The following is a 24,103-nucleotide window of genomic DNA, read 5'->3' on the forward strand; positions in this document are numbered from 1 at the left end:
AAATTCCAGACAAAAATGATGAACTACCAAATTATTATTAGATATTCACAATTTGCAGGAGAAGGATTTTCAACATAATAGCAGATTGCTTGAAAAAATGACAATCCCAAACGAAAACTAATTGAATTAATTTATACATTTATAAAGCAGAATGGGCATATATTTTCAAATACGAAACATCAGTTCATGCAATATTTTTAGTATGAAGACGAAGATGATAAAGCTGAGGGTGACGGTGATATATTATGATGATGATGGATCAATCTTAACTACTTGTATGACGTGGTCTTTGAGATGTTGCATGCAGCGCGCATATTCCATTTTGTAATTTGTTGCTGTAGACAAAATAATGGCAGTTCAGTCTAGACAGATTGTATTTGTTATCCATTATCTGACTAATTGGTTGGTTTCAGTGTAATCAATTTTATCATTATCAGTTATCATTTTTCTTTTGATTTAGATTTTGCATAAACTTTGTATGAAATTATAATAAATTTTGTATAAACAAAATCTGTTTATTATTCGCTTATGTTATCCATTTATTTATTTCTTCATTTACTCACATCATTTATTGATTCATTCAGTCATTCATTTAATTTGAGATCGAAGATCCTATTCTGATATGATGAATCATAATTATGACAAGTATGATCATGATAGTAATGGTTATATATTATTATCATTATTATTACTGTTATTATTATTATCATTATTATTATTATTATTATCATTATAATTATTATTATCATCACCATTATTATTGTTATTATTATTATCATTATCATTATTATTATTACTATTATCTTAGTAGTATCATCATCATCATCATCATCATCACTATAATGATGATAATGATTATCATGATGATGGTAGTGAAGGTTATCATAATTATTTGGATGTTTCCATAAACAAAATAGTCATTCATCGGTATCAACCACCGGAGGGGGGATATATCACCCCCGTTTCAAGTGGGAGTAGCGTGTGTTATCACCCCCCCCCCACTAATAATTTGCTGTCGAACATCATAATATTTATGGTGAATCATAAATAAAAAGTATTTATCATGATAAGAAGAGTAATGGTAACGTTTACTGTCATATATACACGCCTTTTTTTCTCTCTGAATATCCTGTATTCCTATATCAGATATTGTTTGAAACACATAGAAAAAAACAGCGCGCTCCCTAAGTGACTCGATTTTTTTGCTGGTCCCCCCCCCCCCAAAGCCGTGGCCCACGGAACGCCACTGTACGTATAGTATATAGTCTTGTAGAAAGAGAGCTAACTTGTACTTTAAACTGTCGTCTGTAAGGACTTCCCCGCCCTCGACAGGGTTCAGATTTGGGGCTGGGCCATATAGAAAAAGGTGACATTTTATATATATGTATTTCTTTAATATGTCAAAATCCATTACAAAATTTGACTTTTGCATCAAAAGGAAGACAATTTTGCCACTTTAGTGTTCAAAAAAGGGTCTTTACTTTAGAGAGGGGGGCACACTTCAGTTTTAACGGCATTTTCAAATTTTAATTGTGGCAAAAATTAATTGTAGCCCCCCCCCTCCTGGATCCGCCAGTGGACACTCATGACCGTAGGCATATCCATTTACTCCCAACTTGAACTTTTAAATGTCAAGTCCACCCCAGAAATATGTTGATTTGAATAGATAGTGAAAAATCAACTATAGCATAACGCTGAAGATTTCATCAAAATCGGATGTGAAATAAGAAAGTTATGACATTTTAAAATTTCGCTTATTTTTCACAAAATAGTGATGTGCCTAACTCAGCAACATAGACAGTTGATGATGTCCCTCGCTCACTATTTCTTTTGTTTTATATAGGCGCCCAGGGGCGGAAATCTCTCCCAAAAGGTAGGGGAGACAAGGGTCTGGAAAATTTGACAAGCAAAAAAAAAGGCTATTACCTAGAATTTAAGGTCATTTCGACAAAAATATAGGCCCCTATTTGACAAGCAAAAAAAAAAAAATCTCGTACCAAAACGCACGTTTTATTCCCATTTTGAGTTATATATTTCTTAGCATCACCAAAGACCCAAAATAATCCCCCTACTATTTTGATTAGGGGGGACACGCCCCCCCTGGGATTTCCGCCCATGTATAGGCCTACAATAATTCTATTTTTCACAGATTTGACAATGTATTTGAACAAACCATATAGTATTACACATTACTAATTCGATCCACACTGAGAGGAATTAAAGAGAAATGCCAGTAGTTGCAGTAAACACTGATTTCATGAGAAAGTCTGTAAAACCAGGCTTAATTGTCAGAATATCATCGAGGATCTAGATCTGGTACAGTTACATAAACTGAACTTTGTGAAATCTTGAAAACTACGCTGAAAAATGTTCACACTGAAGATCACCAACACAGATAGGCACACGTGGGAAAGTGTAATAATATTGCTGGAATAAAGACCTGACGAAAGTGACCGAATCCGCGCTTATTGTTTCTCAGCAATTACAAACTTTCTTCCAGAATCCTTTGGCACATATTTTTGATTCATACAAGCAGACACTTGGGTGGTCATTATATTAGATTCTGTCAAAAGTCGATCATTTTGAGATCGTTACCAAAACTGGAATTTATCTTTAACTTGGTAAATTGTTTCACTTACGAAAATAAGAATATTTCATATTTCATGTAATAAAATACAAGAAAAATAGTGAGTGGATGATCGATGTCATCAGTCTCCTAGGCAATGGCTGCAGAAGCAGGGTGTACAAAAACGTGATTACCATAGGATGGTAAGCCCCCCCCCCCCCCGCACTTTGAAAACCGTTCCGCGGCCCCTGCTACGGGCATTTAACCCTGTTTTGGTGAATTTCAAAATGTCATAACTTACTTATTTTACATCCGATTTTGATGAAATGTTCAGTGTAATGCTTGTTTGATTTTTCTCTTCTTATTCAAATCAACTTTTGTTGGGATGGACTTGTCCTTTAACTTTCTTCTGGGGGGGGGGTGATCAGATTTCACAAAATGAAATAAGGGACAATAATATTGACAAAAGATCAACAAAGAAGCCCACACAAAATGTTAGACTTGTGAAAAAAATATCAAGGATTAGATCGAAGGGAAGGTGAACGAAAGAATGAAGGAGAAAATGAAAGAGATGAATAATTGAGAAGGAAAGAAAATAAAGGAAAAAATAAAAAACAGCAGATAATTAGAATAAAAGGATGAAAGAATAAAAGAGATTAAAAAAGTTTTCCGTCATTCTTTGAAATGAATAAAGAAAGAGAAAGAAAGGCAGGTGAATATATGTGTGAAAGACAAAAAGGAGATAATTAGAGGGAAAAAAGGTAAGAAAAAGAAATAGGAAAGAAACATGTTTAGTTCATTCTTCGAAAGAAAAAAAAGAAACAGGAAGGAAAAGAAAGAATAAGGGGGAAAATAAGGACATAAAACAAAAAAAGCAAGAAAGAGAGGGAGGGAAAATGAAGGGATCGAGGAGAGAACGAAAACAGAGAAAATAATGGAAGGAGAGAAAGAACGAAAATAAAGAGAGAAGGAAGCCAAGGAAAGAAGGGAATAAGGATGTTTGATAAAGAAGAAAGTAAGAGAAAGAAGGAAAGAAAGAAACATGAACAGAGAGAAAAAGGCCCGGGGGGGGCACTTCCATTCACGAGTAGATACCATGCGCGACCATTGGGTCTCGAAAAGCACCCTAAACACGTAATTTCCATATTCTGAAAATGCACCCCTTAACAAGTATTGGCGTGTGAAACCCTACCCTTAACAAGTATTGGAAACAAAACGATACTCTTGGCAAATATTCCCTGAAATGAACCCCTAAACAAGTACAGGAATGTTTCATTGTTACGGGTCCTTCGGTCGTCGGCTTTATCTTAGTACGACCCCACCTTCTACACCGCGCGCAAATCGGACTCTAAACCCGAAGTGTTGGGGCAAAAAGGACATCCTTCATAATACATTTTAATTTTGTTTTATCATCCCCGCAAATTCGACCCTAAACACGTAATTTTCCTATCAAAATAGATACCCTTTTTTCATTATTTTTGTGTTTTTGACACCCTTATCACGTTACGTACGTAACGTGCCCTATCGTGAAAAGACATCCTTTTTACGTTTTTTTTGGTCGTGCGTGGTATCCACTCGTCAATGTAAGTGCCCCCCCCCCCCGGGGAAAAGGAAAATGCTTTGGCAAGAAAGATAGGAAATAAAGTTAGAGGAACAAAAAAGGGCATGCAGGAAGTGGAAAAGAAAGAAAAGGGAAAAAGTTCAAACTTCAAGTAAACCAAAAAAATCCAATCATTTGATAAAATTCATGATTTTATTTGGTGTTTTTTTTAATGTATTTTAAAAATTTCAAAAAGTAAATGTTTTAGAAATGAATAAAATTTTTCAAATTGAAATATTATTGTCAATTGAAAGCTGAAACAATTAACTAGATCTAGATTCTAGTTATGAAAACTACATCTCCAAATAATTAATCTGAGAATCCATAGTACAATGATAAGAATATTCCCCCGAATTTATGATTATTTTGGTGGAAAAAAATATTTATCACGTGAGATTGTTTGCACCACTGAGAATTTGCTCCGATCCTACATGCCTATAGCTATAGTAGCCTGTCACACACAGGCAGGAGGCCAGTTCGTTTGCAATGTATTGGGTTAGCAAGAAAATCACCGCAGAACTTGCAAAAGTTTACAGTTATCGATTTAATTGTTGTCCCTGCTTCGTCATCTGTTGCTTATTTAATGGAAATTCGTCACTTGTAAATGTATTTACTACATTTTTATTTCAATATTCTGATATACGGGACAAATAGGCGTCCCGGGAAGGGTTTGTCGGGACGCCGGGACAAAGGAGCAAAATACGGGACAATCCTGGGAATGCGGGACATCTGGTCAACCTGGGGATGATGATGATCTGTGCCTGTGGATCTTCTTCTTCTGTGTTGAATTCCTCCGTTCAGCGGAGAACGGCTAGTCTAGATTCTATCCGTTGGTAGTTCATTTCTCTCCCCCCTCTCTTCATTCTCCACCATGTACCAAACCCCATTGATCGCGATATTCCCTATTTTTCACGGGGAAGGATAATTCGAGGGGTTGTTTATATTTAGGGCGTAGAGGTCGATTGTGTAGTATAGGGGCCAGAGTAAAAAAAAACACACACACAACAGTCCTGACAAAGGACTAGAGAACGGCAAGCCTTTATAGTCTGGTCTGTTAGCGTTAAAAATGCCCTACTTGTGGACACGGTGGACAAAAGCATGATTTTTTCTCCAGACCTTTGTTTATGTATAAGAATTAAGAATGGGGTATGCTCCAAAAAATCTGGCTGCAGGAACAGTGAAAAAATGGTTGAAAATGTCAGAATTTATGAGTTCAGATTTGTCTGATATATAGACTAGCGCTAGTGCAAAACTCAATAGCAGTGCATTATTTTGCATTGGATTAGTTCTTGAATTCAGACCCTTTTTGAACAGATCTTCTGTTTGTCCTCGCACCTCAATGCACCAAATATCTGAATGAAGATGCTAACCAAGCCGAAGGGTGACGGTGGAGGGGGTTGAATGTTGGTGTGTATGTACATGTTTTGGTCTTGGGGGAAAGGTGTGCAAGACACATTTTTTGCATGTGTTGGAAATTGTGTTGCCATGGTAACAGTGTATTATTGCAAAAAATAAGGTAAAAATCTTGCAGTTAGAACCACTTCCTCTGTTTTTAACCGATTCTCATGAAATTTGGCACACACATTGGTCTTGAGGTGAAGATGTCTAAGACACACTTTTGTGTGTCTTTCAGAAATCTTGTTGCCATGGTAACAACATATTATATGGTGAAAATTGGAAAAAAAACTTACAATTCAAACTGCTTCATCAGTTTTCAATCAATTCTCATGAAATTTGGCACACACATTGGTATTGAAGTAAAGATGTACAAGGCACTTTTTGTGTGTGTTTCCAAAATTGTGTTGCCATGGGAACAACATATTATATGGCAAAATTTAGGTAAAAACCTTGCAATTTGAACTACATATTCAGTATTAAAAGGGAATCAAGCCTTGGTCATAATGTTGTGTGCATGGAAAAGGAGAAAAATAAGAATGGTGAAAGTTTTAAAGAAATCGGACAAGCAAAATAAAGTTATGGCTGCTTTAAAATTAAGATCTCTAAGGCTACTAGTATGTAGAATTCAAATTGGCAACTGGGTAAGTAAATTATGACAAGGGGTGAGGCCACAAGGACAACTTTCCCATAAGACTAGTAGTTTTCAGGATTTTTGGTTTTCTCCTAAATCCCTATTCCATTGGGGCCGTAATATAAACCCGGTAGTATGTTTTATGTCCTCATGAAAGAAAGATATAATTTGAAGTAAAACTTTTGAAAAAAAGAAATTTTAGCTAATTAATTATTCCAGTACATGGAAGAGTGGTCCTTGCCTTCTTACATCACTATGACATCACATATGCGGTCAATTTGAAGTCTTCATGGGTATAGTGATTACCAATGTTTATAACTTTAATATGTTCACAACTTTGTTATGGTTTGTCCGATATTGTTCAAACTTTGACCTATAAACTTGTCTGATTTTTCATTTTCCTCTAAAAACAAGTGTTATTTGGGTTTGATTCCCCTTTATAACGTCATATAATAGCGCAGGGTATTAATCACCTTCAATAATATTTATAGGCTTTTTTTGGGGGGGGGGCGGAGAAGGTCCTTAAAAACTGACAACATAAAAATATAGAAGGTTAAAGGCCATGACCATGAGGAACTTAAACACTCTTAAAAAACACCCCTTACATTTTTTATTTGGAGGGGGGGGGGCTTTAGAAAATTGCCACATAAAGATTAAAATGAAATTATAACGACTAAGAACTTAACCCCCCCCCCCAAAAAAAAGGGGGGGAATCCTTTACACTTCAGCATATTAATTTAAAGCCTCAAATATTTAAAGCCTCCAATTAATCAATGTTTTATTTGAAGCATGAAGCAGGGGCTGTCACAGAAATATACTGAAAAAAATAAATGAAAGAAAATATAAGGCTAAAATCTATTGTGCACATAGATATATTTTTGATATGGTATGTTACCGAGTCATGGATTTGCAAGTGAATTTCTAAAACAAGTGCAGAGATTTTTGTATATATTTATATTTCTATAATTAGTTGCATGATTAAAGGTACACTTTAAAATATGTCAGAAAAAATATACTTAGAGACAGGAAACAGAAGGAGATGGCATGGTGAAGCTCAAAATCAAGAGTGATGTGAAAGTTAAAAAGAAAGAGTAGGAACGGAATATGAATATGAATAAAAGACTGAGTAGGAGAATATAAATAAACAATGGTTAATTGGGTACTGTAAACAATTTTTTTTATCAAATCAGAATGCATTAAACTTCAAATGAATGGTCTGAAGTGCAAAGGACTCTTCTTACCTTTGAAGGGGGGGGCATTTTCTACTAAAAAGTATATCAGCCCCCTATTTTTTCGGGGGGGGGGGTTAAGTTCCTAGTCATAATCCTTTAACTGTAATTTTTATGAGGTCATTTTCTAAAGACCCATCCCCCCCCTCCCCCAAAAAAGAGTAATGTCTAGCTTTAAAAATGCATTGACCCCTGAGGGACAAAGGTGTATAGACTGGTTTGAGCATGGGGAAGTAGAACTAAAAGTGGTATGGGAAGGGGTGCACATCTTGGGGAGGTGGAACTAAGGTTTGGAAAATCAGCTGTTGAAAGTAGAAGGGGTACACATTTTGTTTTGCTTGCCAGTGTTGGAACTCCTCTGCTTCAGCGGAAGGTTTCATATTCACCTAGTGTACCTCCAGCCTATATGCCCTTAAGGGGATGCATTTTTTAAGAGTGTTTATCATTTTTATGTTTCTAATGGCCACTGCCTTTAACCTTCTTTGATGTCAGATGTAAAGGACTAATCCTGCCCCTTCCCCCCAAACCCAGAAATATTAATGAAGCCCCCCACATTTTAATGCAGAGAAGACATTTAGAATTTAATATGAATCTTTACCCTAAGAAGAATATTTCTTCCAATTTTTATGAGCACTGACTAAAAACAGGGGAAGAAGTTTGATCCACAATAAGTTTTCCTACATTTCTGGCTATCATTTGTGGCTACCCTGGTAATGCACTCTCTGCCAAATGCAAAAGAAAAAAAAGGTTCTTGCACATCTTTACCCTAAGGCCAACGTGTGAACCAAATTTCACGAGAATTGGTTCAAAACTGATGAAGTAGTTAAAATTGCAAGTTTTTTACCTAAATTTGCCATATGATATTTTGTTACCATGACAACACAGTTTCTGAAACACACACAAAAAGTGCCTTGTACATCTTTACTTCAATACCAATGTGTGTGCCAAATTTCATGAGAATTGATTGAAAACTGATGAAGCAGTTTGAATTGTAAGTTTTTTTCCAATTTTCACCATATAATATGTTGTTACCATGGCAACAAGATTTCTGAAAGACACACAAAAGTGTGTCTTAGACATCTTCACCTCAAGACCAATGTGTGTGCCAAATTTCATGAGAATCGGTTAAAAACAGAGGAAGTGGTTCTAACTGCAAGATTTTTACCTTATTTTTTGCAATAATACACTGTTACCATGGCAACACAATTTCCAACACATGCAAAAAATGTGTCTTGCACACCTTTCCCCCAAGACCAAAATATGTACATACACACCAACATTCAACCCCCTCCACCGTCACCCTTCGGCTTGGTTAGCATCTTCATTCAGATATTTGGTGCATTGAGGTGCGAGGACAAACAGAAGATCTGTTCAAAAAGGGTCTGAATTCAAGAACTAATCCAATGCAAAATAATGCACTGCTATTGAGTTTTGCACTAGCGCTAGTCTATATATCAGACAAATCTGAACTCATAAATTCTGACATTTTCACCCATTTTTTCACTGTTCCTGCAGCCAGATTTTTTGGAGCATACCCCATTCTTAATTCTTATACATAAACAAAGGTCTGGAGAAAAAAATCACGCTTTTGTCCACCGTGTCCACATAATTTCGCTAACTGACCAGACTATTAGTTGCAGTACAGCATGGTAAAAGTCACTGCTTGCAGCAGCTTGATAACATGGCGCTGTACATATGTCTTGAGAAATGTAAATCATGGAAGGCGTTTTTTCTTTTTATTTTGCTCTGTCGACGATACACGTACTTCGCCGCGGCCGCCATTTCATCGCGTCTAATTATCAGTAATACTAATACTACGATTCGTCATCAACAGAAATTTAATTACGGTACGTCTGCGTCTGTCTTAAAATTGTTCTTAAAATTCAATCAAAAAATCTCTTGTGAATCTGCTATAAACGTAGTTCAGAAGGAATTCCTGCTGGTTATAGTGCTGTACGTGAAATAAGTTGGAGACTGAGTGGATATCGAGTCGGGGTGACTGATCATAACGAGAAGCTAGCTAGCTGCGCTGCAAGTGCAACGTTAACGTGGAATGCCTGGGCTGGTACTGGAATTAATAGCAGGAGAGGAGGCCCAGCGCGCGCGCGCAAGCAAACCAATTCCCTGGCTGAACACAGTAGTAAATGATGGGGGGGGGGGGGGGGACCTAAAGCTATATATTATAGCTACGCACTTTGTTTACAAACGATGAAAACAAACTGCCACTTTTAATTTTTGAACATGTCATGCATGTTGAACAAATTATCTTTCAAGTTTCACTTTTTTGTGGCAAACATTCCGAGCTTCGAGCTTAACTTCCTGAAGACTTAAGTGAACTTCTTCTGAACTGAACTTCTGTTCTGAAGATCATTATGAATACGGTACTTGACTTTGAATCGAAGAAGAAAATGTCACCTAACTCCCTTATACAAATTATCCTGCTGTGTTTTCCAAACACCGCTCGATTTCGCTGCCCAATTGTCATGATTGTAGAATGTAGAAGGGATCCTAAATTAAATTTTCAAGCCAAGCATGCCCAGCACTCAATCAATGAGGCACAGGAAATTTCTTTAATTTATCATGCATAAAGAAATAGCATTTCCTGTGCCTCAATTTCTAAAACAAAATGTGTTCATATTATTAATTCAGGAAAATATGAAATTAAAGCCAATATAACTCCAAAATTCCAAACAGTTGTGACTTGTGGTTTTCTCTGCATTATTTAATTTAGTGCAGCCTCTAGAAAACAAATGATTCAATAGGAATCGTTCGTCACTGCAGTCACAGTTATACACACACTGCGCATTTGCCATTAGAAACTGCATGTGTGGTGCGTAGCTTTACGGGCCCCTTACCATCTTACCATGCACTGAAGTAGCGAGGTCCCCGGGCTAATTTAGCTCAGCCCTGGACCGATGACGGCCGCTGCACTGGGCTCGTAAACTATTGGTCTGATGTGATGGTGGTGCATTTAACCGTCTAACTACAGCGTCTATGCCTTTGAGATGGAGAAAGGGTGGGCTGGTGCACCCTCGATTACTGTACTCCTGACCCGTTTCCTAAGGCTACATTTAAAAATAAAACACTTTTTGACAGGTAAAAGGGAAAAGATATTAGTCAAAGATAAATTAAGATCTATATTAAGTGATTCAGCTTACCACCTTTATTATCCAAGAAAATAGCGAATTTTAATGACGAACAGGTCAGGATCAGTCATTTCTTCTTTGATCGTCCTCAGCGCAGCTACAGTTGAGCGTATGAACGTGTCGGCCATTCCGCAGGCACGTGTCCGCTCAGCTGTAGCTGATGGTAATCAAAGAAGAACCTGCCATCCCAATCTGTCATCAAAATTTACTATTTTCCAGCATATTTTTCAGAAAGGTGGTAAGCTGATTGTATTTGATATAAATTTATATTATTTCTTTTTCCCCGGCCATCAAAAATAAAATTTAGGAGTAGTGAGGAGGGTGCAAAAGCTCGCCCTTTCTCCATAGATGCTGAGCTCAAGCAAGCGGCAGTTATTTGCTTCACCAACATGAGCCCAATGGCCATCATCTGTCTTTGTAGAAGGAAAAAAAATCAGAAAATGTTGAAAAACTCTGAAACGTTGGATTTATCAGTCTAGCTCAGCCCCTAATTTTGGTGAGCTTCATCGCAGTTGGATTGCAATTGATTTGCATTATCGCATGCCACTTGCCCGACTACTGCATGACTAAAGCGGCTGGCACTAGAGATCTAAAAATATGTAGCATGCAGTTTTGAACCGGCGCGGCCGACTTCGAGTAGATATCCCCACCACTAATAAATTTGCTCTTACTCTTCCCCCCAAAAAACATATCCTAGACCTCTATCCAGAACCTTAGTTTTACCTTTGGAAAGTATTTATTTTAGATGTTTTTTGGCATTTTAAAATCATGATTTTCGTAGAAAAGTTAGTCTTGACACAACCAAAGGAAAGCTCTGACTTTGCCTATAGATATATCTCTCTGAAATTCCTCTTGACTGTTGCTGAGAACAGTAAAGGTGCTGGTCAGAAAATTGGGATCGTCCCAGTTTACAGGGAGCGTCTCTGTTTTCAAAGATATCTCCACCCAAGAAATTTAGGAAAGTTCATTCACCTGTCAAGTGCCGACACCAATCAAGTGCACTAGTCAATGTAAACATATCAGGTTTCATAACAAGATTATATAATATTGGATGAGGCAAGTTGATAGTCAAAAATAGACAGCGAACTAGGGGGAATTGAGGTCACCAAATTTATTTTGAGCAATCTCATTCCCTGTATTTGCTGTCTATCAGTCTTTGTCCCGCTTGGGTAAGTGAAAAAAAGTGTCCCCATAAACAAGGACAGTCTCAATTTATCAAGACATGATTTGTCTTGGTTTATGAGGATATCCTTGTCTTCTGGGACAGTTCCAATTTTTGGACCAGCACCTCCACTGAAAAATCTTGCACTTGATGGCTAGTCAAATTTAGGTCCCAACATTGCAATTAACTGATGATGATCTGCCTCTTGCGCTGAATAGTATAAAATGATTTGATTTTAATAACATGTAGGTCCAGCTGAAAATAATCTTGAAATTTGCATAGAATTTGTAATTGATTGTAAATATTTTGTTGCAACACCCAGTAGTGGTGCTTTGAAATGGGATTCTCATTTTGGGGCCGGGGGGGGGGGGGGGGGGCCAGTTACATTGACGAGTGGATACCATGCGCGACCAAAAAAATGTAAAAAGGATGTCCTTTTCACGATAGGGCACGTTATACGTAACGTGATAAGGGTGTCCAAAACACAAATATAATGAAAAAAGGGTACCGTATCTATTTCGCGAGGAAAATTACGTGTTTAGGGTCGAATTTGCGGGGATGACAAAGTTAAAATGTTTTATAAAGGATGTCGTTTTTGCCCCAACACTACGTGTTTAGAGTCCTATTTGCGCGAGGTGTAGAAGGTGGGCTCGTATCAAACCAAATAAAGGCAAAGCCGACGACCGAAGGACCTGTAACAATAAAACATTCCTGTACTACTTTAGGGGTTCATTTCAGGGAATATTTGCCAAGAGTATCATTTTGTTTCCAATACTTAATGCAAGGCTCGACATTAGCGGTGGCCCGGGGCCACCAAAAATTCACCTCGGGCAACCATTATTGAAAAAATGTTAAGTTTTGGTGGCCCGAATCGGGCAACCAATAATTTTCAAAGTAGCGCAATTTTTCTCCCGATTTTGCACGCATTTATCAACTTTCTACAGTTGAAATTGCAAGCCAATTCGTCATGCGCCATTTTTGTCAATCTACACACAAATACACACACACAAACATTGCATAGTCATGACAGTATGGAGGCCTACCACTGCACTACTGCAGCATACAGTATATACCGGCCGTCTGGCGTACGTGAGCTTGCATGCATGAAACCACTGCAGCTAGCTAGTTACATGTAGCTAGCTGTGCGCCAGCAGACTATTCAGAGCTCTGCGATACAAAATGTTACTGCTAAGAAATCTTCCACAGAACTTTGAAAATCTACGTCAAAGTCACATTTTACACCAATGAAATGCCCTTCTACAGTCCATATTACTAAATCCTGATTATTAGCAAGCATTAAAAAGAGGAATTATGACCTCTCTTTTGACTCAAAAAGTCCGATTTCCAAATGCATTAATACACATAAAACTCATAGGTGAGTACATCACAGTCCCACGTGTGCATTTGTATGTATGTTGATATTTTGTTTCTTTTGAAGCTGTGTCGTTTCTAGCCAAAAATAAACAGACAGCTTCTTTCTTTTTTGTTTATAAATGACTTCTTAAACCACTCTTAAAGGAAGTAAATATTTTGGGAAGGCATTTCATTGATATGAAATGTGAGTTTTCCATCATTTTGTCAAATATTGGAAGGACTTTTCTCACTGTTTTTCCAGATATAACTTTTGCCGTTTTCTTATTTTTTTTCTTTCATTTTGTTTTATAGTGACTAAACCATTTATACCCCTTCCCATTGAATATGCCTGATTAAATAATATGTTTCTACTGAATAATAATAAAAACAATTTTCCCCATTTTTTTTTACTAATTTTGTCTTATTCATTTTTCTTTTATTTTCTTTTTTTTCCTGTTCTTTCCATTGTATTTCACTTATTTATTTTATAATTTTTGTTTTCTTTTTTTCAATATACAATTCTAAAAATTATATTTGTTTCCCCCTTTTATGCATTGTTCTAATTTTTCAGCATATTTTTCTGTGATTTTCTCCTGCTATAATAATACCTGGGAACAATACAATTCTTTTGTTCTCTTTCAATCATTTCATATTTACAATGATAGAACAATTTATATATTACCACAAATCAATAAGCAAAGTAAAATAACTGCAAGCACGATTTACATACAAGATGCAAAGTGGAAGTAACTTAGTGGTAGTGGTTGCAGAATTAATATTTCAGAAATTTGTTTTATTCATTTTTAATTATTGTTTTTCTTTATATTTTTCGGGCCACCAAACTTTACTAACGGGCCACCACCAAAAAAAGTTAATGTGGAGCCTTGCTTAAGGGTAGGGTTTCACACGCCAATACTTGTTAAGGGAAGTATTTTCAGAATATGGAAGTTACGTGTTTAGGGTGCTTTTCAGACCCCATGGTCGCGCATGGTATCCACTCGGGAATGGAAGTGGCCCCCCCCCCCCATTTGGGGGAAATTTTCAAAATATGATTTTTTGTTGTTGCATATATATGATGCCTGTCATAAATATATGAACTGACCTTATTTAATGATATGATATTCTTGTCATTCAAAGAAGAGATTTAAATATTGTCATTGCCAGAGCTACGTGAGACTCAAGCATTTTGGACTCTTGTTCATCCCCTCAAATCTCTGTCTCACGCAACTATCACAGCCTTTCCCCATACACAATGTCTGTGATCTCACTCAGATTCACAGAAATCTCACGCATAGCTGGTCTTTGAACTTGGCATCTCTGCATTGCAATATTAGAAGTAGAAGAAACAAAATATATGTTTATTCATTGGTTTTATTCATGTCATTGTAGAGCAGGGGTTCCATCAGCTTACGAAGGAACTATACAGATCCAACCAACCATGAATGCTCGATCACAAACATTTGAATTGGTAAAGTATTAAAATTCTTTTGTAGAAAGATACAGTAGATATTCACATTGAATGTACAAAATTGGCAAATACATTGTAAATGTATTTTCAAAATTAGAGGTCTTGAGTCCTACATGTACTCCTGTGTTCTGTAGAAAGATGTAATTCACAGCAAATATAAAAAAGGAGCTTTAGATATTGGAATGCATTACAAGAAGGTTCATGTTATATGTCATTTTTATAAAGAGTGATCATTCTATATCTGTGAAGCAAGAGACTCAGCACAATTTTTTTCATATTGTGATGACACCTTTCTTAACAAGGCCTATATAAAAATGCCTGATTTTTGCAGGCCCTTCATGTATCAATGTGTAATTAAAACGTAAAGAGAAAAAAAAAGAGAACAAACAAAATTCCTTTTTGAAACGATTGCCATTTGCCAATGTGTTAAATTTTTGATATTTTGACTCGGATTGTTACATCCAAGTCTATTTTTGTTCAGAGTATGCTCATGAATAGAAAATAATGCTTATTGCCAATTTGAGGATTGAAGCAGATTAACCATTGCCCTATGAAAACTTTGTACTTCTAATTATTTCCTGTGACTGACTTTGTATACTTTGGTTCATTGTGGCTTCTTTGTGGCCCAGAGGATTAGTCTCCGGACTCTGAAACAGAGGGTCGTGGGTTCGAATCCCAACCATGGCGTAATTTCCTTCAGCACGAAATTGATCCACAATGTGCTGCACTCAACCCAGGTGAGGTTAATGGGTACCTGGCAGGAATTTATTCCTTGAAACGCAGCGCGCGTAACAGCTGCACTGCTAAAGCCAGGTTAATTATGCTGCATATGTTGTAGAGCGCTTAGAGACTTCTGACAAAGTAAGCATTAAGTGCTATATAAGCAAGTATAATTATTTATATCTTACAGACTGTCGAAGGGAGGCAGATAGAAGAGGTTGTTCTCAGTCTCTTTCACACACTCCTCTTTCATAGAACAACTGGAAAGGTAAGGCTAATAGATACATTTTTTTTCTGCAACCTTCTTCCTGGTTTTCTCCCTCTGTTGCTTTCGGAGATCAGCCCTATGAAGGCAATATTATCCGAAATACATGTAAATAATCTTCCAGTTTTAATACAGGACAAGTCGTACATAAGACATGCTTCATGCAGTTTGATCATGATTATATTCAGGTTCTGATCAATAGATTTCAATCGACACATGGGAGTTTATAACTGGGGACTGGGGAGAAGCTGTAGTAGGAATAATAGTTTAGAAACTTGTACACCTGCATGGAATCTTGAAATAACTAGGTGCATGAGACAGGAGCGTTTTGGGTTGATAAATTTGCATCAAGTTGAACTTGTTGAGTGCACTGCTAGTAGTAGTATGAGGTAGGGAGAGGGATCCAAAATAGGATATTGTTTGTTTTATTCTGAACTCTTTGTTTTGTTTGCAGTAATACACACCTGTTTATGTCACTCATCTATGGGCTTCAGCGCAGAGGATTGTCATGTGTTCATTTGGAGAGGGGACATCTATAGTTGCACCCCCCCCCCCATACAGAAGATAATCCTCTGTTCTGACTGCCCATGGTCCAATCTGCATTTTTGCACAACCATGTATTTCCCTATTGATGCCCCTTTATCCCATAGAGTTTTGTGGTTTTCATAGCTATGCTTTGTTTTCTCTTTCAAAACCTTTTGGGAGAGTTATCTACCATGGTCACATTAGTTCTACGGCGGCTGTACGGCGAGTCAAAAACAGCCATTTTTAAATTTTTGTACCAGCTAAATATAGGTGGTTTGAATAAAAATGAATAAAACGGCTGTTTTCGACTCGCCGTACAGCCGCCGTAGAGCAAATGTGACCATGGGAGAGTTATCTACCTTCTTTACAAGTAAACAAAAGTCAATACATCCTTCAGCAAACCCAGGAAGGTTCTTATTAAAAAAAAGGAGAGGAGGAAATCAATCAACCCTCTGCACAAACAATACCATGGTCAAAAGATTGATTCAACCAGGAGAAGTCAAATTAGGATGGAAAAATAAATCTTCATCTGGACTTACTTTGGTTGAAACAGAGAACAGTTTCACGTCCGATCCGGGACGCTTCTTCAGCTCTTATGAACTGTTCTCTGTTTCAATCAGAGTAAGTCCTGGGGGGTGTTTCATCAATATTTTTGTCCGACAAGTTGTCAGATCTGACAACTTTCCTGGATTCTGATTGGTTGATAAGCACTGTTACTATAGTAACTGTCGGTTAAAACAGGACTTGTCGGATAAAACGTCCGACAAGTCCTTTCATGAAACGCTCCCCTGATGAAAAGATTTATTTTTCCATCGTAATACCTTGGTCAGATTCATTGTTACAGTTTATATGACTCATGGCACTTATGAGAGATACTTTGACAGTTAAGATTTACTCCCTTTCCTTTTTTCACTATATTATGTTGTTGTATTCAGTGGTGTAGGGAGCTCTGAATGGTTGGGTCTGGCCATTGTAAGCACACAATAGCCCACCCTACCAAGTCTTTGTTTGCCCAGAAATTTCTGGTGCCACTGCCTGCAGTGATGATTTTATTTTTTTGTTGTTATGTTGTGCCTTTTATTTACATTCAGTTTCAGTACAAGCAGGAAGGGACATACTCTATTGGTACGATAGGAATGGTGGAACTAGACTGTGACTATACTGACTTCAGCTATGTAAGTATTTCTCGCTCACTGTAGTCTTTCTTCCTTTTTCTTCCTTCCTCTTCTCATTCTTGTCATTGTTGCTCTTCCTCCTCATCTATTTCTTATTTATTCTTTGTGTTTTTCCCCCCTCCTTTTCATCTCTATCTTTTCTGAATTATTACTTGCATTTCACTAAGACTCGCATTGCATTGGCATAAGGAAAGGGAATTCAAGTTAAATGTATTTTCACATTGTCACATTTTTTTGTGTAAAAGGAAAATCTTCATAAAATATGAGCTTAAATGAAAAAAAACCTACATATCTTTTCAAAATGCCATGAAATACAGGAGTTGTATTAGATGTAATCACTATAAAGATATATGCCTGACAGACTATGTTTTCAATTACGGTTAGCAGTATCTCAGGATACTTCAGAAATGACCATCAACTTAACTGCCATCGTTAAAGTACTGTATTCTCTTCATGTAAATGAGCTTAGAAAAGAAATATGTCTGTCTGTCCCTTCTTTCAGCATACAACACACAATTAGTTCTTAAAAATCAAGGATAAGGATAAAACGATCAGATGGCAGTCATTTCAGAATATGTTGGCGATGTTTTCCAGGCTTGATAGCCCCTTTATTGGTAATGACATAATTTGAAATAAATTTCCTCTTGCAGATCCGATGTGACTCAGCAGAGTTGGATGCTTATCTGAAGAAAGAGGTCTCTGGTTTCCGAGACATCTTAAAATCAAACGATGGGTTACATAGTGGACAGGTAAGAGGAACTTGTTTACACTGTCAGCCATTTTATTGTTTGTTGAAGAAAAAGAATCTATTCCTATGTTTAACTCTTCATGTGTTCACCTGTAAACTCCCTGTGTGTTGCATTATTTTAGCGTGATCCCCTCTATGCAGTATAATACACTCTCTTATTTACAGTGTCGTAACTTTTTATCTGATCATTTTGAAAGAAAATGTTTTGTAGCAAACTTGTAGAGTGTTTCCTGGGATTTCTTATTGTATATAAATTTATTGGATAAATTATGGAAAAATGTATAGTAATTTACATTTTCTAAATGCTTTCTCCTAATACTTCCAACAAAATTCGTGCCATGAGTCACAGACTCCTAACAATAAACCTGGCCATGGTATTGTTTGTGAGAAGGGTTTTTATTGATTTTCTCCTCTCCTTTTTCAATGAACTTCCTGGCTGTGATCAGGATGTATTGATTTTTTGGGAAAACTCAACGATTCTGTGATTTGAAAACTGCGATAATCCGTCGAACACTAAACTTATGTCGCACGCGCGATTTATCGATCGCTACACATGTACGGTATACACAAACGCCAGGCTATACAAAAAAGCTAGTCACGCTCCGGGGCATGCAATTGTTCCAAAAACAATGGGACAGGGGACGTCTATGGGAAATGTGTGGTTGTGCAAAAATGCGAACGAAACACGCCTACGGATGTGCAATAATGCGAACGTAACGCATGAAGAGTTGAGCAAATGAAACAAGAGATGTTTATTGTTACAAATTATGTATGAGTGGCTAACTTTTTGTGTTTAATATTGGTATTGAAATTACTACAATATGTTATTTTTGTTCATCCAAGATTTCAAAAAAAAAGAAAAATTGTGTTTAGTAGGTTTGCGTTTTCATCATTTATTTCAGTTTCCATTTTCCATGAAATGAATAGTTAACATTCTGTTCTTCATTCTTTCTCTTCTTACCTTCCACCATACTCGTACCAACCTTCCCTTATTTATTGTATCTTTCATAATAACGATAATTGTAAATTTATATCTGTATATTCTCAACTGCACATTACAATACGTGGCAAGTAAACAGAAACAACAATGAACAGGATAAATACCACGGCCCGTATTCTGAAGTCAGGTTTAATTGAGTCCATGGTCTAACTCTGTGCTAAAATTATGGAAAGCCAAAAGTGTCAGAATTTTATTAAGTTTTATGTTTACTATGCTCTTTCGCGATTCTTTAATGGTGAAGATGATCATCTATGTATACTTTATAGACAATTATGAATAACTGGAGAGCCAAATGAGCTGAAATATCATAACTCTACTGTTAGTGATATATGTAACAATTGGCTGTATTCAAACCACAACTTTAAGCCCAAGTTTAAATTGAACCCGACTTCAGAATACGGGCCATTATGTCTTAAAGGAAAATATAATCTTTGTCTATTCTTTGTCCTCTTAATTCTTGTTCAATTTTAAGATATTTTTTACTCAATGTTTCCTAGATTTCGTTAGAGTTTTACGAGAAGAAAAAGAATCGTTGGCCGTTTCCAGATGAGAGTATCCCATGGGAAGTTTGGACGTTAGTCATCAATGTAGTTACTCTTACAAATGAGCATGGTGAGAAAATTACTTATTTTAACTCTAAGGGATGGTCCGGGCTGAAAGTATGTATAGCTTGATAAATAGAGTAGAATTCACTGAGCAAAATGCCGAAAATTTCATCAAAATCGGATAACAAATAGAGTTATTGAATTTTAAAGATTTGCAATATTTTAGGAAAACAGTCGTCATAAATATTCATTAGGTGGGCTGATGATGTCACATCTCCACTTGTTCTTTTGTATCTAACTATATGAGATTAGGTTTATTCAAATTTTTTCCTTCAAGAAATAGAAAAATTGGATTGACAACTGATTTAGTGCATTAGATATTTATTGCTGCAACTTATTTCAAGGGAGACATATTATTCACACAAGTATGAAATAATGAAAAAAACATGATTTTATGTAATAGCATAAGAAAACGGAAAGTGGAGATGTGACATTATCAGGCCACCTAATGAATATTCATGATGACTGTTTTCACAAAATATTGCTAAATTTTAAACTTCAATAACTTTATTATTTGTTATCCGATTTTGATGAAATTTTTGGAATTTTGCTCAGTGAATTCAACTCTATGTATTAAGATATAAATGTTTTCAGCCCAGACCATCCCTTTAATCTTCAATATCATAGTAATTGCCAAAACTATTGCTACTATTAGTTGTTTACAGATGTGCAACTGTGTCTTCAAGGCTTGGGAATAATAGTATTTCTCCCTGATGCACTGCAGCATAATTGAGAGGAGCTTTGGTGTAGTAGGTCTCACTGTTGCTTCGTAATCAGAGCGTCTTTTTTTTTAATCCCACTGTGACTTACATCCTTTGTCAAGTTATCAATCCACAATTCGCCACTTGAAACCTAGGTGCGAAATGGGCGATGGACTACCAAATAGGATGTGAAGGTCATTGTAGCTTGTCTAGTTTTGTGTGCGCCTCACTGGCGACAGGCTGGAATACTTCCAGAGAGTGGATGATGTGCATAGATGGTGCACGATAATGACTGACTGAATCCGATGACCATAATAATCTTTTAATGATGATAACGGTATATTTACCCAGGGTAGCCACTTCAGTTCTGAAAACTGTTCTCCCAGCGGGCCCTGCTATTATTATTACCCGGCTAAGCTAGGCTACCTATTCAGATGCACACAGCTTTTTGAGGAATTACTTCCTGCCGGTACCCATTTCCCTCACTGGGTCGAGTGCAGTACACTGTGGATGAATTCCTTGCGGAAGGAAATGACATCATGGCTGGGACTTGAACCTACGACCCTCTGTTTGGAAGTCTGGAGACGAATCCACTGGGCCATGACGCTCCACTTTTACTGATCAGGTACGTACAATGTATGTCGTAAGCACATTTATAACCATGTACAGTGAAACCTGTCTATAGCGACCACCCAAGGGAAACACAAAATGTGGCCTTCATAGACAGGTGGCTGCTGTTCTAAAACACACATCTATGTCCATGGGAAGCTGTTTTAGTGGTTACTTGACTATAGGCAGGTGGCCACTAATACAGGTTTGACTGTATTATCTTATCATTACGATCACAGAGCGGCAAGCCTACCGTGAGAAGCTTGGCGAGTTACTTGGTGAGAAGGTGGTGTGCGTAGTAGAAGCTATGAACAGACACGACTACTTACCGAAGGCTCCAAACCAACCACTGCTAGATACAGTCTTCAATACATCCTTTTCTGATGTTCAACCATATCTTTTCAAGGTATGTATATATGTACTGATATTCTCTCTGTGCACTACTATAAAATAATGTACATAATTGAGGGCATTGGTAAGAATTAATCCACAAGATGCTTTATGAACAGCTCGGCTTACCTGAGGCATAGCTTTGAACTGTTTCAGAGGTAACAAATTTGAGTAATATTGCAGAGCAAACATTATGTGTATTGTATTTTGTTTGTAAGATAGTGATATGGATCCTTGTTTTTTTATAATTTGAGAAACCATCCTCATCACAAAACCATGACCGGTCAATATAACTAATCGTTATTACTATCATAGTGGTGGTTGTGGTGCTAGTACTGTAGTAGTAGTTGTAGTAGTAGTAATAGAATCATTAGTAGAAATATTAGTAGTCTGTGATAGTTGTATAAGTAGTATAAGTAGAAGTATTAGTAGTGGTTTTAGTAATAGTATGAGCAGTAGTGATGCTGGTAGTAGTAGTAGGAGTAGTAGTAGTAGTAGTAGTAGTAGGAGGAGGAGGAGCAGCAGCAGCAGCAGCAGCAGCAGCAGCAGCAGCAGCAGCAGCAGCAGCAGCAGCAGCAGCAGTAGTAACTGCAGTAGTAGAATTAGTAACCGAAAAAGTACCTGGTGTTGTAGTGTTTATTATTTTTATTCTTTATGGCTATTTTCAGATCAGCTACCAGAACTCTGGACCAACCAATGCTTCAGTTGGAACAGCGGTGAGAAAACTAGTCAGAGACACACTTGCTTTATGAACAATCGTCCACTGTTACCAGAACTGCCAGAGAATAGAAGAGGCATTCCCCTGGACATGTGGATTATAGACAAAAGCATGGAGCTTCATGTGCTTGATGAACTAGATGTACCTATCTTGTTTCTTACTGGAACTTTTGTGGTCAAAGTCAGCGGGAACTTGCAATATCTGTAGTCGGCCAGTTGATATAGACCACACACACCATGTTGCCCCTGGACCTCTTGACTTCACCTTCAGCGCTTGTTCCTCAGGCAAGGCATTGATCTCTACTTGCCACTCTTCACGCAGGAGGTAAAAATCTGTAATTTGATTTGCAGAGGGATATGGGGTAGGTATATCACTATAAGTCGGCTATAAGAGATCTGTTCGGGGTTGGAGTTCAAGGATGTTCATGGCTTGAACCCATTGCCGACTGGTACACTGTGTCCACTCTACCAGATTGGAAGGAGTTCCATTACGCACCGTGTCAAAGGTCAGATTCCTGTCTTTTCTCAATCATTCAAGCAGCTTTCCATTTGCCATTCTGTTCTTTTTATCCATGATGAAAAGACAATATAATGGGAAATGCAGGAAATCCACTAATGGCACAACACCTTTGTGAAAGCATGCGTATAATTGAAGAAAAATAAAAGGAAGCAACCTAATAAAAGTACAGTGTACACTATGGCCTGTATTCTGAAGTCAGGTTTAATTTACACCATGGTCTAACAAAAATTATGGGAAGCCAAACATTTCAAAATTTTGTTAACAGTGAATGCTTCTCATGTTACAGTGCTCTTTACTAATTATTTAATGGTGAAGACAATTGTCATACTTGTCCTTCCCAGGCAGTTAATAATGTTTTGGGAGTCAAGTGAGCTGATGCATCGAACCTCCAATATTAGAGATTCATGTAACAACTGCCTTTCCACAACTTGAAACCAGAGTTTAGATTAAACCCGACTTCAGAATACGGGCCAAAGGATCATGCAAGAGTTTATATAGTTAGGACCTGTACATTGTAATGGTAGCCCGACTAGAAGCTGAGGTATCAAGGGTCAATAATGTGAATTATACCAGAAAATCCTTTCATATTCCAATCTTGCAAAAAAGAATTTTGAATCATTTTCGATGGTTGATTGTTTGATTCGACGAGCAGCAAATCTGCAGAGTAAGATGTAAGGTCCTGTTTGATAAAGACTTGTTATGATAACAAATGCACAGTTTCTATAACAAGTTTACTATCAGCCAATCAGATTGAAAGATTTCGGTAGCTTTTAACTCTTATTGCATATTTACAAAATACATAGACTTTACCATCACTACCCAACCCCGTGGCCTTGACCGTTCCTGTCTCTCCTAAAATAATGTTGTCTTTGGTATAACTATACTTAAACTGTTCGTCTTCGCTTGATTTTAACATTTCATGCAACCACATCAACCCTTTTAATCGACTCTGGTGTGTTGGATCATACCCCTGAGGGGGAATAATTGGAACAGTCTCTGGTTGTAGATGGTTTGAACGAAACGTTTTCATACATGCCCCAGCAATGGTAACACTCTCAAACGGGTCTACTCCCGTTATTTCATAGTACATTTTCTTAAAGGTCATGGCAGCCCTACACAAAACAAGCACATCGTTTTTACAGTAAGCCAACATTTCGTCCTGAAAATTCCAAGTATTTCCTACTTTCTTTTTTGTTTCTTCGTGCCATGTCATAAAATCGTTTACTTCTTTTTCAGATTTTCGATATCCCAACCCGTAATACTGGGGATCAGGTAAAGGGCCTATGTAGTCTTGGTTTTCTTTGGTGTTAAAAAAATGTGGAAAATCACCCTTTTTAACGGTCAATTCAAATGTTTTACCCATCTTATTGAGAGACATGGGTAAAAAGTTCAGTGTATCTAAAAACAAGATGGTCTGGTAAGATAATTTCATCAATTTACTCCCACATTCAATACCTTCGATAGCCACCCCTCTCTCAAAAAGATATTGTTTGATAATCATCCCATCGTACCCTTTAAAGTTGTGAGCAAAGGCGGTGCGATATTTGTTAGGGTTTCGACCCATAAAATCTGAAC

The 24,103-nt window shown here is 37.1% G+C and overlaps 1 protein-coding gene across 1 annotated transcript; it reads left to right on the plus strand.

Annotated features, from left to right (window-relative positions):
• Positions 1-9,253: 9,253 nt before the first annotated feature.
• On the plus strand, positions 9,254-22,665 carry LOC121417080 (autophagy-related protein 101-like). Its single transcript, XM_041610646.1, has 8 exons — positions 9,254-9,271; positions 14,475-14,553; positions 15,464-15,541; positions 17,155-17,238; positions 17,889-17,987; positions 19,484-19,598; positions 21,141-21,307; positions 21,960-22,665. Exons 2-8 carry the CDS (start codon positions 14,524-14,526, stop codon positions 22,041-22,043), a joined length of 657 nt encoding a protein of 218 aa, XP_041466580.1. The 5' UTR covers positions 9,254-9,271; positions 14,475-14,523; the 3' UTR covers positions 22,044-22,665.
• The last annotated feature ends 1,438 nt before the right edge of the window (positions 22,666-24,103 follow it).

This window comes from Lytechinus variegatus, chromosome 6 (genome assembly GCF_018143015.1).
Source record: "Lytechinus variegatus isolate NC3 chromosome 6, Lvar_3.0, whole genome shotgun sequence".
NCBI classification, from domain to species: domain Eukaryota; kingdom Metazoa; phylum Echinodermata; class Echinoidea; order Temnopleuroida; family Toxopneustidae; genus Lytechinus; species Lytechinus variegatus.